The sequence below is a fragment of the Phacochoerus africanus genome, chromosome 8 (assembly GCF_016906955.1).
Source record: "Phacochoerus africanus isolate WHEZ1 chromosome 8, ROS_Pafr_v1, whole genome shotgun sequence".
Lineage (NCBI taxonomy): Eukaryota > Metazoa > Chordata > Mammalia > Artiodactyla > Suidae > Phacochoerus > Phacochoerus africanus.
The window spans coordinates 114,560,204-114,576,581 of NC_062551.1; the positions used below are offsets into that span (position 1 = coordinate 114,560,204).

Here is a 16,378-nt window from a genome sequence, read left to right on the forward strand (position 1 = left end):
TGCTAAAGGAGATACTCACCAACTCTGCAATTTTCAGAAACTTTAAAAGTGTACGTTGTTTCTGTAAAAATTGGGTAGTTATCATTTTCATCCTCAATTCTGATTACAAGGGTCAGTGGATATTCTGGAGTATATCCATCTGGAGTCGTTGCAAAGGCAACTAGCTGTGGACAGAACAAAAATCTTTAAAAAAGTAAAAATGAAATATGGTTCAAGCTTGTTTTCATTTGCAGACTGTTTAGCATCACAGTGTGGGGTTCACCATTTTTTATTGTTTTTGGATGTGAACATAAATACAAGAGACAGTTAACTTCAGTGTAGTATAGCATTTTATGTTTAAATCTATATAATATAATAACATAGATAAATTTGGTTTCCTTACCATTGCTGTATTGTTGTTCATGAGTATAATGGCTTTTATTATTATTTTCTGCAAAGAGTCTTGAGAACTATTTTGTTTGGTTTTGTTTGAAACTTTCAGATACTTGAATTTTAAATACAATTTTTTGGATCTTTTATAACTTTGAATTCCTAGCATTCCAAATTACCCAGGTGCAGTGAATCAAGATATAATTTTATTTTCTAATTAGAATAGTAGGCATACTTATGATATTCACATAATTATCTTCATAAGAATTTTTTAATTTAAAAAGGGGGAGTCAGTAGTAGAACAAATGGGAGTTCCCATTGTGGCTCAGCGGAAACGAATCTAACTAGTATTAATGAAGATGCAGGTTGGATCCCTGGCCTTGCTCAGTGGGTTAAAGATCCAGCATTGCCGTGAGCTGTGTCGTAGGTTGCAGATCTGGTGTTGCTGTGGCTGTGGCATAGGCCAGGGCTACAGCTCCAATTCAACCCCTAGCCTGGGAACCTCCATATGCCATGGGCGGGGGCCTAAAAAGACCAAAAAAAAAAAGAAATAGAACAAATGAGTGGCTATAAACTGTGTCTAGAATGCAATCTTTTCTTTTAATTTTATAATATGAATTTCAATTCTAATTTTTCTCATAGAGGCTATCACAGAAAGAACAGACCACCACAGGTACTGAGAAGACCATGGTGCATCACAGTGCTCAATTCTAAACCTAAATATTCAATTCAAAGCTTGCATGTTTGTTTGGTGAATTTGGCTTACTGATAAATAATTAATTCATCCAAAATGGATGTAAAATAATTAAAATTGAGTTAGGCAAAACAACCAGGTCCTGATGGAAAACCAATACAACATTAGGTTAAATTCTTGCATACTAACACTCATCTCAGCTTGGGAAGTTGACCAGATGATAAGAAGACTGAGTAATCTTTTTTTTTTTTTTTGGTCTTTTTCTAGGGCCACACCCACGGGATATGGAGGTTCCCAGGCCCAGGGTCTAATCAGAGCTGTAGCCACCGGCCTACGCCACAGTCACAGCAACTCAGGATCTGAGCCGTGTCTGTGACCTACACCACAGCCCATGGCCACTCCGGATCCTTAACCCACTGAGCGAGGCCAGGGATTGAACCTGCAACCTCATGGTTCCTAGTTGGATTTGTTAACCACTGAGCCCAATGGGAACTCCAAGACTGAGGAATCTTAGTTAAGCACTGTCCACACTCCTCACTTTGCTCATCACAAGTTAACTTTCTCTCAAGGCAAAGGTCCTGAGGCTTAACTTCTGAACTTGACTTACCTCCTATGGTTATCACTCTGAATGCCATAAAGAGGTTTCACAGATTTTTTCTGCCAACTAAATAACTACTTTTAAAGTGGGGCTCTTTTTCTTTTCAAAAAAATAAATAAATAAAACCATAATACCCAGAACAATCTAATAGAATCAAATGTTATTTATTCTATATTCTTTTTGCTTCCAGTCAAGTCTGTGCTATCAGATACAGCTAGAGCATGGATGATAAACTCGGAAAATAAATAAGCGTAAACAAATTGAGAAAGAGATGAAACTGTCAAACTTAATAACTACGAATACAATATATAAACTTTAGGCTTTACCTCAAAAGATTCATATTCTTCACGATCTACAGGACGAGTACAAAACAGGTTTCCAGTATCTCTCTCTACGTAAAATAAATTTAGAGGTTCTTTGTCCACTCCAGGTCCTCTTATGGAATAGTAAATAGTGTAGTTCTGTGCCGTATCAGATTGAATCTAGAAAGTAGATATTATACACATCAAAGATAAATTTGAATTTCAACAAAACTTTCACCTACATACTCATGAAACCACATCGACATTTTTATTGCAATAAGAAATTGCCCTTTTTATTATTATGTATGAAATAAAAAGCAGCACTAGAATAAGGAAGCCTAATAATTGCAAAATTCCAGAGCAAGGCATAAGGAAAATAATGTAGTAGCATCTTAGTTTCCCGGGTAACTAAGGAATACTTTAAAGGCTATATGTACCTACAGGGATCAAACATTTTGGACTTTTCCTGTCTTAGAAAACAAAGTATTCTGAGCACAAAAAACTCTCCTTTGTCAATTTTTTTTAAAAAATGAATTTTTATTATATATAATATTTGAGCCACTGAGTTTAAAGTACACTGTTGGCAGGGCAAAAAGTTGTAAAATGGTTTTCTTTCATTAATTCATGTTATCTCTCAGCATTGGCTTCATTAAAAGGGCTGAATGGGGAGGGGAAATGAGTGAGAATGGGAATGGTGTAATAACCTGGCAGGTGTGATATTCTGGTCTTTGATTCAAAGAGGACATCATTTCCAAGTTGTTTTCATCTTCTTAGCAAGATCTTGATTGTCTATCAGGTTGACTAATAATGATTTTCTAACCATTTCTTTCTCAACTTTATTTTTATTTATTATTATTATTATTTTGTCTTTTTAGGTCCACACCAGTGGCATATGGAGGTTCCCAGGCTAGGGGCCGAATGGGAGCTGCAGCCGCCAGCCTACGACACAGCCACGCCAGATCTGAGTTGCATCTGCAACCTACACCACAGCTCATGGCGATGCTGCATTGTTTAACCCACTGAGTGAGGCCAGGGATTGAACCCACACCCTCATGGACACTGGTCAGGTTCACCATCTCTGAGCCACGACAGGAACTCCACAATTTCTTTCTCAACTTTAATACACTCCTTTCTCAGCTTCACTGCATTTGTCGGTGGGGTATAAATGAAGAGTCTCTCTCTCCAGTGTAATAATTGGAGAAGAAACCCAAGGCCTAGACTGAATGGTAGTGACAACTCAGAGTGGAAGAGGGCAAGACTGGCGGAGGTGGGGGGGGAATCCCACTAAAAGTTAAAAAGGGGAGAGAAAATGTGGATCCAGTGTGATTTAACCATGGATTTGGGAAGAAGCCATGGAAAGCTGTGCCTATCCTCTTTGTGGCATTTGACCTTTCGTCACCGATTTCATCCTTCATTATGGAAGATATTTTGGGGTTTTCCAGACTAGGCCCGGCTCTGTGACACCCTTGTTGAGATAAAAATTCATTAAGGAAGCATGTGTTTGAGCATGCTATACGGGCTTACAGTTTTATAAGTGGCCTTTGTATGACTAACACTGCAAAAAAAAAAAAAAAAGTACACGCAGATACAGAGATGTCCTTATACCATACATTGAAATATATGATAGACATACTCATTCACTCATATATTCACACACACGCTTTTTGTTTTTTTTTTAGCTTTTTGCTTTTTAGGGCTGCACCCATGGCATATGGAGGTTCCTAGGCTAGGGGTCGAATCGAAGCTATAGCTGCCGGCCTACACCACAGCCATAACAACTCAGGATCCAAGTCGCATCTGTGACCTATACCACAGCTCATGGCAACACTGGACCCTTAACCCACTGAGCAAGGCCTCAACCTCATGGTTACTCGTCGGATTTGTTTCCGCTGCACCACAACAGGAACTCCACACACACACATTTTTTAAAATAGCTGCATACTCATTGTACAAAATTTTTTTGGTCTCTTTTCCTTTTCCTTTTTTTTTTTTTTGGTCTTTTTAGGGCCACATCTGTGGCATATGGAAGTTCCCAGGCTAGGGGTCGAATCTGATCCGCAGCTGCCAGCCTACACCACAGCCACAGCCACAGCCACAGCAACACCAGATCCAAGCTGCGTCTGTGACCTACACTGCAGCTCACAGCAACGCCAGATCCTTAACTCACTGAGAAGGCCAGGGATTGAACCCGCATCCTCATGGATACTAGTCAGGTTCTTAACCTGCTGAGCCACAACAGGCACACCATAAATTTTTTTAAAAGATGGAAACCACAGACTTTCACAGTAGAAAGAAAGTAAATTGTACCTGTTGAAGAAAAAGTGGGAAAGGACCCAAGGAATTCTCAGGCACTGAACAAGGAATAGGAGCCCATCTTCTCTTGGCACGTCTTAGAACTTTTTCTTGAGAATGCCTTTGCTTTAGAATCTCGATTTAGAAAACAGAAAAAAAAAATAATGTAAAATCAATGACTGCTCTCTTCTCAAGCTTGAGAACTCTGACACATCTTTCTCCTCTCATGAGGATTAGCTGGGGAGGCGTAAGACCATGGTGCTGCTTGAAAACCAAACAAAATGTCAATACTATGAAAAGGTAACAAAGAAATCCCTGCCCTAATTGTTATCACAGCAATCCTCTTGAGAAAATAGCTTGGTGGCAATATGGAAGAGAGAGAGAGATGGAGTTGGAAGCCTAGAAGCAAAACTGAAAACGAAAAAAAAAAATTACTGTTGCCACATTGCCATGCAAAAAACATGAGAGGACAGATATGCAAAGAATGCAGTAAGTAGAGAGAGGCCCTTCTAAAATTAGCATAAGCATCTTCCACTCACCAGCAACTAGGAAGAGTCAGGAGACCAACAGAGAGATCTGCGTCAGAAGGAGAGAAATACGATGACAACTCTCAAATAGCTGCCGTGAGTAATGGCCAGTGGTTGAATAGAAGTCATTTTGATCTTGGGGGTCACAACGTAATAAAGCATGTGTGAGGTCCAGACCTCAACCAGCAAAAGTCATCTATTTTCTTTTCTTTTCTTTTTTTTTTTTTAATAGTGGCTGCTTTATTTCTTTCCTTCCAATTTGGATGATTTTATTTCTTTTTCTTGTCTGACTGAGTGGGTCAGGGATCGAACCTGCAACCTCGTGAATACTAGACAGGTTCATTACCACTGAGCCACAATGGGAACTCCAAAAGTCATCTATTTTCTAAGACCAAAAATCATGCTAAGATACGTGAGAGAGACCTACTGCTGAAGGCCTCATGTATCTGAGCGTAATTAACCACGTGATGCTCCCACATCACTGCCAAGAGTCGGGTACCACCATAAGTCACGAACATGCCATATGAGTTCTGAATAATTAAAAGCTACAAAGCCTACGTTATATACAAATATCTTAAGCAATAATGTTTATTGTTTTGGAAACCTACTCCATAGGGAAGATCAAAAAATGCTTCTTTGTGTCTAATCCTTAAGTTCTCATGCTGTCCCATATCTCAATTTCTTTTATGACCCCAAATAAAAAGAAATCACAACTTGTAATACTCTAAGTTGAAAAACCCTTTTCCATTTCAACACTGTTAACCTGCATCATGGTTTTCATTCCTCTTCAAGCTAAGCTATCCTGTAGCTTTTCTGATTTCACACCTTCCCTGGTCATGTGAGTTACATCTAAAGCAAACAGTTTGTTAATATCTCACTGTTATACTTTGGTATACCTTTGTTTGATGCTCTAAAAGGACAGGTATTGTCTTCTCTTCTTGGTTCTCTGTGTTGGAAAGTAATATGGTAAAAGTTCTCTTCTCTGAGGACAAAAGAATAGCATTTGTTGTATAGATGGAACCATCTTCTAAAATTTGGAAATCAGGATCGCTTGAATGAATTAGATTTGCAGATTTAAAGCACTCCTTCAGGTTAACTGTAGAAAATATACAGAGCAATCATTTGTAAGATAACGCAATAGAGAGTTTTAGCAGTTATCTATGCACTTGGGAGGGGGAGTAAACAAAAACTTTAAATTAATTCCCGACAGTTGTAAATTTTGCATTTTTAAAAGGACATCTGAAACAATATGATTACTTAAGTTGTGCTTAATTAAACATATCCATCACTTCTAGTGCCTCTTTCCCACCCTTTTAAAGAAGAGACATTTGTTCTGAGATAAAGGCATGTGAACTGCCCATTCGGAATATTAAACTCACACCAAGAAAAACATTTTTTTCAATTAAACTGAAATTAGCTATAAGGCAACACATGAGAACAGAATCTAGAGGTTAAAATTGGTAGTTATTAAATTATTACTAAACTCTTTGTATCTGGTGTTAAATAGTATCCTCACTGGTCTAATCTTTTCTCATACATTTGAGTTATGTAAAAAAAAAATAATCAATAAAAACAATATGTGGAAGTAAATGTCAGTAAGATCCCCTAATATTTTAGAATGGAAATCCAAAAACAAGACCTCAAGATATAGTTTTAATACTGTTTCTCTCAATTTCATAGACGTGTTACATACCATATACCATATCCTTCATCTAATGTAAATATTAGTAATTATTACTCAAATGAAACAATTTTAACTACTTTACATAATGTTTTTCAATAAAAAACAATATTCTTTTCTTGGAATGACATTACATATTTTTAAAGAATAGTGTACTGTAATGTATTATATGTTTTAACTATTAGTTCCAGTATAGTCATCCGTCTAAAAATTATACTAAATTTCTTTTTTCTTTTTTTTTTCTCTTTAGCTGTTTGCCTAGCATGTATTTCCTGGGCCAGGGATCAAACCCGTGTCACAGCTGTAACCAGAGCCATAGCTATGCTAACACCAGATCCTCGACCTGCAGAGCCACCAGGCAACTCCAGATTTTATAAGATTATATCAAACTAGGATTTACTGCTTATGTTTGCAGTTTCTTACCTCTACCAATAAATTTTTCAGCATCCAGTTTAGAGGGAACATGTAGTGTCACCGTTTTGCAGGCATCACAGGCAAATGTTAAGATCTAAAAAAAAAAAAAAAAAATATGCATAAAAAGAGCCTTTGCATGTGTACATAGTTTATATAAATTGTGTAATTATAAATCAGTTTATATAATTAGCAAAATAAAATAAAGAGAATACACTGGATTAAGAATCGAGGGGAAAAAACCGCACAGAAGAGAAGGATAAAACAACATATTAAAAGCCATGGCTCCCTCCCTCACAAAGCATGTAAACTCAGAATTTCTTATTCTTTTGGACTTTGTTTCCTGGTCTGTAAAACGGAGTTAGTAATAACTTCACTAACTTAGTGGGGATATTGAGAAACCAGTGACACCTTTCGTGAAAAAGTGCTGGAAACTATTAGGAAGGCAGCACAGTTACGTAAAAGGAAAGAGAAATGAAAACAAAGTTAACGAGCCAGCAAATTGTTTCAATTAACTTTCTACCCCCTGTGAGTTTGGGTACCAAATCAAAAATATCCTTAACAAAGCCCAATGCTTTGAAAAAGAAACACGGACTCTCTGCCATGGACTGACTTGAAAAGTATTCATGTATGACCCTCACAAACAAGCACACAACTTTGAAATATGGGCTTATTTTGAAGGTGCCTCTTCTCAGTGAGAATTAAGGTCAGTGTGAAAAATATTTCACTTAAAAATTTTTAAATGATTTAGTGAATTATGGTGAACTAATTCTAATACAACATATATTTGAGCACACTGAAATGTAATTGTTCTCTCTGAAACTTTATATTGGATGCTTCTGAAAGATTCAGGTTTTTTTTCCCCTAGAGTTTTACAAAGGCTTTCAACAAAAAGCAAAATAGCCAACTAGCACTTACGCCATTATTTATTTATTTATTCATTTATTTAGTCTTTTTAGGGCCAAATCCATGGCATAGGGAAGCTCCTAGGCCTGGAGTCAAATCGGAGCTGCAGCTGCCGACCTACGCCACAGCCACGCAGGATCCAAGCCACACCTGCAACCTATACCACACCTCATGGCAATGCCAGATCCTTTAACCCACTGAGAGAGGCCAGGGATTGAACCCATATCCTCATGGATAGTAGTCAGGTTTGTTACAGCTGAGCCACAATGGGAACTCCCTACATCATTGTTTAAAAGTCTAGAAATGTAAATTAAAATCATAAAAATGTGGGTGAAAATTTTCATTTCCAGTACACATTAAAGACCCTTTAAATTATCCAATTTGTAGTGTGTGAAGAATCAAGCAAAGCAGATTACATTTCACTAGGAACTTAAGAGATGGACATAAGGAAGAGACACTACTTTAACTGGAAATAAAAAGATGAGAATTGTCACTGGCTGCGGAATCCAGAGAAAATAACAGTAGATTCAGATGTCTGAGGAGCCCAGCTCAAGATGATAGAAAGCATACAGCCACCAATTCATGCAACCACCTTTTTTTTTGTTTGTTTTGTTTTGTTTAAGCTTTTTAGGGCTGCACCCGTGGCATATGGAGATTCCCAGGCTAGGGATCGAATTGGAGCTATAGCAGCTGGCCACAGCCACAGCAATGCCAGATCCGAGTTGCATCTGAGACCTACACCACAGCTCACGGCCACACCAGATCCTTAACCCTCTGAGCGAGGCCAGGGATCGAACCTTCAGCCTCATGCCTCCTAGCAGGATTCATTTCCACTGCGCCACGATGGTAACCCCATCAACCAACATTTCTTGGTTGCTGCCCTGGGGAGAGGCAGCATTGAGAGGCTACTGCAGTGAACAAAGAGATGCCCTTGACCTCATGGAGATTTGTTTAAAACAAGAGACAAAAAAATAAATACACGAATGCACAAAGGTCACATAATGCCAAGAGTAAGTGTTACAAGAAAAACAAAATGAGGAGAGAGGGTGATAAAGGGAAACCAGAGGCCTGAATGAAATGAGGAATCAAACCAGTTCATTAACTGGGGAAGAATCTTCCAGGTGGAGAAAAAGGTGGACCAAAGGCCCTGGGAGAGAACGTCACCTGTGCATTGAAGGAACTAAGAGGAGGCCACAGCAGGACATGGTGAGGGAAAAGTGATCTGAGATCACAGTAAAGAAACCTTGGGCATATTTATGGTCGAAAAGCTACAGGAAGTCATGCAGGTTCAGACGCTGTGGAGTGGCAACACGTGGTGAGACTTTACACATCCTGGTGGCTCTGTGTGCAAACAAGGAGACCCACTGGGAAATCTAAGTGAGTGGCAACACATGGCAAGCCTTTACACATCCTGGTGGCTCTGTGTGCTAGCAAGGAGATCCAATGGGAAATCTAAGTGAGGGAGGATGGTGCCTTTGACTAAGGTAAAAAGGTAAGAAATGGCCAAATTAAGACAATATTTCAGGTCAAATTAAGACAGTATTTCCTGGACCTCCATTCATTTGTGCATTCAACAAATCCTTAGGGAAGGTCTCCTAGCTACCAGACACAGGGCAGTAAACATGATTCTCATGAAACATTCAGTCCAAGGGTAAGACATACTTGCAATTTCAATAAAGGACAGGTGCTACAGGACAGCACTGGGAACCAGCTCAAGAGCCCAGTGAAGAGGACAACAAGTTGGCCTTGGCAAAAGGAGGCAGAGTGCATATTCCAAACATAGGAACTGCACATGCAAAGACCAGAGATGACAGACCTGAAAATGGAATCTGCAATGGCTAGATGTGTACACTCTAGAGGGACAGAAGTATAAGATGGATTCAGAGAGGCAAGTGTGGGACAGATTCTGAACAGCCTTAACAAAGTACATATATAGTTCTTTTTTTTTCCCCTAAAGATATGAAGAAACCCAAGAATTTAAGCAGATAAATGACATAAGTAGCTGTCTATTTGAATAAGGTAACTGTGATCGATATAAGAAATGAAGTAGGGGAGCAATTTTCATTTCCAATAATGGCACCTAAGCCCATTCAGTCAAATCCCCAGGGTCAAAACTAAAGATGATGGATACACGTTTTTACTCATTTATTTATTTCTTTTTAGGGCCACACCCATGGCATATGGAAGTTCCCAGGTTAGAGATCAAACTGGAGCTGCAGCTGCCGGCCTATGCCACAGCCACAGCAGCGAAAGATCCAAGCCGCATCTTCCAAGACAATGCTGGATCCCTGACCCACTGAGTGAGGCCAGAGATCGAACTCTCATCCTCATGGATACTAGTCGGATTCCTTCCACTGTGCCACAACAGGAACTCTAGATACAGGTTTTTAAACCATCCTAAAACATCTATCAAGGAATTGCTAGGCGAAAATTGAGGATAAATTTGGACCACAGTGGTAACCAGAAACAACTGATCTGAAAAGATTTAACTCTGGTTTTTTGGCCACGAGAGAGGAGAGTGAAATCAAAGCACAGACCTGCCTAAGATCTAGGATAAGCCCTGCCCACAATAATTGGGATGCCCAAAAGCAAAGCGTTCATTGCAGGGGTGAGCTGGAAGGAAACTGGCCCTCACATGGACCTGTAATCCACATTTACATCATTGCTTAGTTAGCAAACTCAAGCCATTCATTAGTTTAAAGAGGCCCTGACATGTGACCACCACCATAGATGCTGCAAATCACTTGACCAAATTCAATAACCATCCTTAAATTTTTAAAAAATCCACCCAAATAGGAATTGATATGTACTTCAACATGATTTTTATTTTATACTATAATCACATCAGCAATGGGAAAGCACTAGCAGTAGCCTCATTAAACCCAGAAACAAAATAGGCTTTTGAAGGGTCATCATTTATAGATAACATTAAAGTATATTCAGCAAAAGGATGGTATTAGATGGCATATGAATTGAAAAGGAAGAGGTAAAAAAATTCCATTTGCATTTGATATGACTTTTATCTGGAAAACCCAAGTAAACCAACCAATAAATTACTATTAAACAGTAAGAGAAATTCAGTGAGGGGGCAGGAATAACTATTAAAATACAGAAATCATTCATACACACAAATAAAACCAGTTAAATAATATAATGAAAAAGAAAAAAATCATCTTCAAAGTGACCAAAAAATTAGAATACCAAGAAGTAAACTTAACAAGAAACACATAAAGCGTATTTGAGGAAAATTGAAAAGCATTTCTGCAAGACACATAAGCAGACTTGCACAAAAGGAAAAATTATTTTGGAGAGAAAAAAAATCAACAATATAAATATGCCGATTTACACTAATTTAAGTTATAAAGTATATAATCCCAACAAAAATACCAACAGTATTTTTTCTGGTACTAGCCAAGATGATTTAAAAAGTCATAAGAAAAATAAATAATTAAAAATAGAAAAACAAAAGCAATAAAAGAATATTAGCTTTAGCAGATACTGAAAAGCCTTATGAAGCCTCAAAAATTAAAACAGTGCGGTATTTGGTATATGAATAGATGAAAAGAGAGTAGATGCATAGACATTGGAAAGGAAGAAGTGAAAGTTTTTATTTGCTTTTGTTACAACTGTATAGAGACCATGAAAGCTGTAACTTTTTTTTTAACTGTATAGAGACCATGAAAGCTGTAACTTTTTTTTACAAGTACCAACAATCTATGAGTTTCTATTTCTCCACCTTCTTACCTGCACAACCTGTTTCCGAACTTTTGGATGTTTGCCAAATGAGAAGTGACATTTCGGTGTAGTTTTAAATTCATTTTTCCTTATTATGAGAGAGGGAAATATTTTATGGGACATTTTTATCACTTATGGGAATTTTTCATGTCCATGTTCATGCTGGATTTCTTGACTTATAAGAGCTCTTTATATATTGGTAGATTAGCCTTTTAAAATATGATCTGCATGTAGTTCCCATTATGGCTCAGCTGTAACGAACCCAACTAGTATCCATGAGGATGTAGGTTCGATTCAGGCCTTGCTCAGTGGTTAAGGATCCAGCGTTGCCGTGAGCTGTAGGGTGGGTCTCAGACACTGACTGCAGATTGGATTCTGTGTTGCTGTGGCTGTGGCGCAGGCCGGCAGCTGTAACTCCGATCCGACCCCTAGCCTGGGAACTTCCATATGCTATCAGTGTGGTCCTAAAAAATAAAAAATAAAAAAATACGATCTGCAAACTTTTTTCCAGTTTATGACTGGAAACCTTTGACTTTGCTTATGATGTTTTGATTTGGTTTGGTTTTTTTGGCCATGGACGTGTGTGTGTGTGTGTGTGTGTGTGTGTGTGTGTGTGTGTGTGTGTGGTGTTTCATTGTATTTTCCTCCATCTTAATGAATGGCTTTTGAAGGCTGACCCATAAGTAAGCCTTTTGACTCCAAATTTAAATAGGAATTTACCATATTTTCCTCTATTACTTGTATGATATCCTGTTATATTTAAATCTTTCATCTGCTTGGAATTTTCTGTGATGTCACATGGGGTATGGATTCAACTTTATCTTTTGCCAAATGACTGCCTAAATCAATAGGTCTCATGCTATATGCACACTGTAATGTCATATGTATATCCTTAATGATGTTATATGCCGTGTACTATAAAAACAACTTTCTGTCTAGTCGTACACAATCTTTATGGAGGGGAAAGGGAGTTGGTAATAACTTCCAAAATTATAGAGTCATTTAAACTTTTATCTGGCCATCCAATTTCTGGTAATCTGTTCTATTACCATGCACACTTGCCCCATACATGAAATGACATATATTAAGAGTTTATCCACTGTGACATTATTTGCAATAGCAAAAAGTAACAGCAGAGGTGATGGACAGATGTTCATGAGATATTTCTGACTGTAGATTTAATGGGACTTAAGGATGGATTAGGGGTGGGGAGCAGTAAGGAAGTAAAGAACAAACAGCTTCCAGACTTCCTCCTTGAGCTTAATGAAATATAGGACCCCACAAGAAATCGAACATTGTTTGGGAAGATAATAAAAACTGTGTCACACATTACAGTAGGTAGAGAGAAATAAAGGCCTATCTATCATTTAATGAAGACACCTGAACTAGCAAAATAAATTTAGTATTTGTAGGGACCTGGATATTTCAGGACAGGTCCTAGAGCAAGGAGTCTGACTCAGAGTGGTAAGGAAGGTCAAAAGCAAAGGAGAGTGAATTTCAACAAAGGTTCCCACCACAAGATGGAATTGTATAAGTAATGGCCTGGATTTAGCAAAGGAGATCCCTGATGATCACAGAAAGAGAGAAGCTTCATTAGGTGTTTAGGCAGAAGGCGGAGTTCAAGTGGTTACTATACCTTGGGAGATGAGGCAACATGAGGAAGTGGAGAGAAGCTGATTCATGGAGTGGTGAAGATTAGTTGGGTGCACAGGGAGGAGGAAATGTGAAGGCTGCCCCCCCACACACACACCAGTCATTCTTAGTAATGGTTCTACTCTTCCTCATCTATCACACATAAGGCTCACAACCACCACCACCATCTGAGGCTGGCAGGGCTTTGAACAGATCCACACAAGAGCATCAGAACAGCTTGAGATACACACAACATTAAGAATATGCAGAGCACTGCTATTTATTGTCTGGTCAGATTACTGCTCATACCTAAAGGTGCCTTTTCATTTAAGAGCAATGGGCAATGACTTAAGATGAAGTGTCAGTTTTATTAGGAATCTAACCAAAATCCATTCCTTTGTTAACTAGAACGTATTGGTGGCCGTTATTTATTCCATTCTCGATTTCCTCAACTGTGAACTGTTAACTGCTGTGCACCTGACTCTTTCCATGTTATGAACATGACCCTGGAATTTAGTTAAGGGTTTGAAGTCCATGGAGTTCCTTGGGAAAGGCATTCTAATAATAACTACACTTTTCATTGCTTTAAAGTTTCAGGAATTCGTTGTAAAAGTGAAGCAGCGGTGGAGTAAGGGAAATTATACGAATGTTTCACGCCGCCAGTTCGGCCACTCCCAGGAAGAATCCTCCCACACTGTCTGTTCTCCAGGTTCGTCCCCTCGTCCTTCAGGAGGGACAGGAGCCTTACCCCTGCGGTTCAACGTGAAAGGACACTACCGATTTAGCCCTCTCGCACTCGGTCTATTTAACTTTTCTCCTTTCAGTGGACTCAGGAAGTCCCTTCTGGGGAACCTCTGTCCTGTGCCTTGCGGCCCGCCAGTGACATCCCCGTCTTTTCCGCTAAGGAGGGGGGCGGTCTTTTCCAAATAAGGCCACTCTCTTTTCTTCTCCCAGCTTTAGGTGGGTGGGGTCGTTGTTACAGGATTCTTGAAAGTGAGAAAAAAAAACTAGAACCAGAGGGCGGGGAGGTGGGGTGGGAGAGAAGAATCCAGAGACCCCCGGGGCAGGAGATCCGGACGACCATTTCCCCAAAGATAAAAGGGGAAAGAAACCTCACAAGCTGACGAACAATAGGAAAGGTACAAAGGACCACCTAAGGCCCTCCTATCTGCTTTCTTCACCCGCCGAGGGTCGAGACTGCACCCTTCCCCCAATTCTTTACTCCCCCCACCCCCACCCCCACTTTAGGATCAACCCCCAGGAAGGTGCCCAGTCCTCTCTTTCCTCTCTGTCCCTCAAGAATCTGCGCTTTCGGTCGCTCGCCTTGTCCGCAGCCAGAACCAGCACTGAGGGGGACAGACTGCCTGGCTCCTGGTCGTGCGCGAGACGTAGAGAAGCAGCGCGGGCGCGCGGCGCTCTTTAGCTCGTACCCAGCGGCCAAGGTTTTCGAAGGGCGTTTGCCGCCGCTGCCTCCTCTGCCTGCGCTGATTACCTCTGCCGGAGACACCCTTCTTTCTTGCGGGATCGGGGCGCCCAGGTCGCCCTCCTCTTTCTGACTGCCCTCCCCCATCCCAGACAACTGCATTTTTCCAGCCAGCCCCAGGCCCCCGAGCCCCTGCCTGGCCCGCCACCCCCACGGACCCCTGCTCCCAGACTTTCCCCTTCTCCCCCACCGCGGGACCGCGCGCCGTCCCGGGAGCCGGCTCACCGAGAGGGTCAGCAGGAGTTGCCAGCAGAGGGCTCCGCTCAGGCAGCCCGTGGATCGGGCTGGCGCCATCGGAGGACTCGGGGGCAGGTCGCCGGCCGAGGCACCTAGAGGCCGGGGTGGCAGGGCGCGGCGGAGTGAAGGGCCGCGACCGGGGCGCAGGCTGGGCCGGCCGCGCCGGAGTGCGAGGCAGAAAAGGCGGCGCGCGGAGGGAGCTGCTTTTCTTCTCGGTTTTTCTGAAGCTCCTGCCTCTCACCCCAGGGGCTTTTCCTCTGACCGAGGGTGGGGTTACAGGCGCGTCCGAAAGACACCGATCGGCCCCTCCTTGGTATTTTCTTAAGTCTTCATTTCTGGAAGAACGGCAACAGGTGGGAACTCCCTCTGGCCGCCACCCTTTTACCTGCGCTTAGGTGTTTCTCACGGGCGGACGCCACCTATATGCCCCATCTCCCCCCCCCGCCCCGGTGTCCGCCTGGAGGATTAACAGCTGGCCCTGCCCAGCAGAAGCCCTGACTGTACAAAGACTCACTCCCCGAGCGCGCTGGGCCGCAGGAGGGGGCGCGGACCCGGGCGCGCTCCCGGCTGCGACTCCGCCCAGAGCGCTGGGGTCATTTTGAGAAGCGCAGAGACAGCCGGGGAGCTGGAGAGGTCGCGTTTTGCGTCACAGCTGTTCGAGGGTTGACTCCAGCGAGATTGTTTTATACCTTTTTTGCTGGACTACTGCAGACATCCAAGTGCAGTTCAGACAGGGTTTTCATCTGTGCCACACCTTTTGGGAGTCTTATTTGATTGTGGGTTTTATTTTACCTTTTATTTTTTATTTTTATTTTAATTATGTTGTCTTTTTGCCTTTTCTGGGGCCGCTCCCGCGGCATATGGAGGTTCCCAGGCTAGGGGTCCATTCGGAGCTGTAGCCATCGGCCTACGCCAGAGCCACAGCAACGCGGGATCCGAGCCGCATCTGCAACCTGCACCACAGCTTACAGGCAACGCCGGATCGTTAACCCACTGAGCAAGGGTAGGGATCGAACCCACAACCTCATGGTTCTCAGTCGGATTCGTTAACCACTGCGCCATGACCGGAACTCCTGATTTTGTCTTTAAAAAAAAAAGAAAAAAAAAATTTCATGGTCAGCATGGCAGTAATACAAGAACATTAAGTAATTAATTAATCAATTGATAAGGGAATCTAAGCATCGAGTGACTTACTCCAGAAAATACATCTTTCGAGTTCCTAGGCGTTGGCTAAATGTGACCTACTGATTTTCCTCAAGACTTCTGCTTGTCACAATGAAGCCAACCTGCTGACCTTATAACTTAACCTACTAAATTGGACTCTTAGACTAGCAGAGATTTCTCTCTTCCTTTCTCACCACCAAAACCAGAGCTCGAGGTAAGAAAAGGAAAAGAATAGGATGAAATGTATGTTTTGGTTTGAAGTATACTTAAACTGACTGAATTATAGCAGTGCTTAACCTGAAAGATTAAAATATAAAAGCGGTATGCTTTGCAGCTCTTCAGAAAGC

General features: G+C 41.1%; 1 protein-coding gene across 2 annotated transcripts in view; it reads right to left on the reverse strand.

Annotated features, from left to right (window-relative positions):
• Nucleotides 1–15,339, reverse strand: part of DSC2 (desmocollin 2) — a 36,457-nt gene extending 21,118 nt beyond the window's left edge. The window contains exons 1-6 of one of the 2 annotated variants that reach the window (XM_047794022.1): nt 14,856–15,338; nt 6,887–6,971; nt 5,679–5,878; nt 4,271–4,390; nt 1,988–2,143; nt 20–164 (exon numbers count right to left, since the gene is read on the reverse strand). In XM_047794022.1, the coding sequence (XP_047649978.1) occupies nt 20–164; nt 1,988–2,143; nt 4,271–4,390; nt 5,679–5,878; nt 6,887–6,971; nt 14,856–14,924 (775 nt within the window). In that variant the 5' untranslated portion in view covers nt 14,925–15,338. Of the gene's footprint in view, nt 1–19; nt 165–1,987; nt 2,144–4,270; nt 4,391–5,678; nt 5,879–6,886; nt 6,972–14,855 lie in introns of both variants that reach the window. The other variant, XM_047794023.1, reaches the window with a different exon arrangement.
• Nucleotides 15,340–16,378: the final 1,039 nt, after the last annotated feature.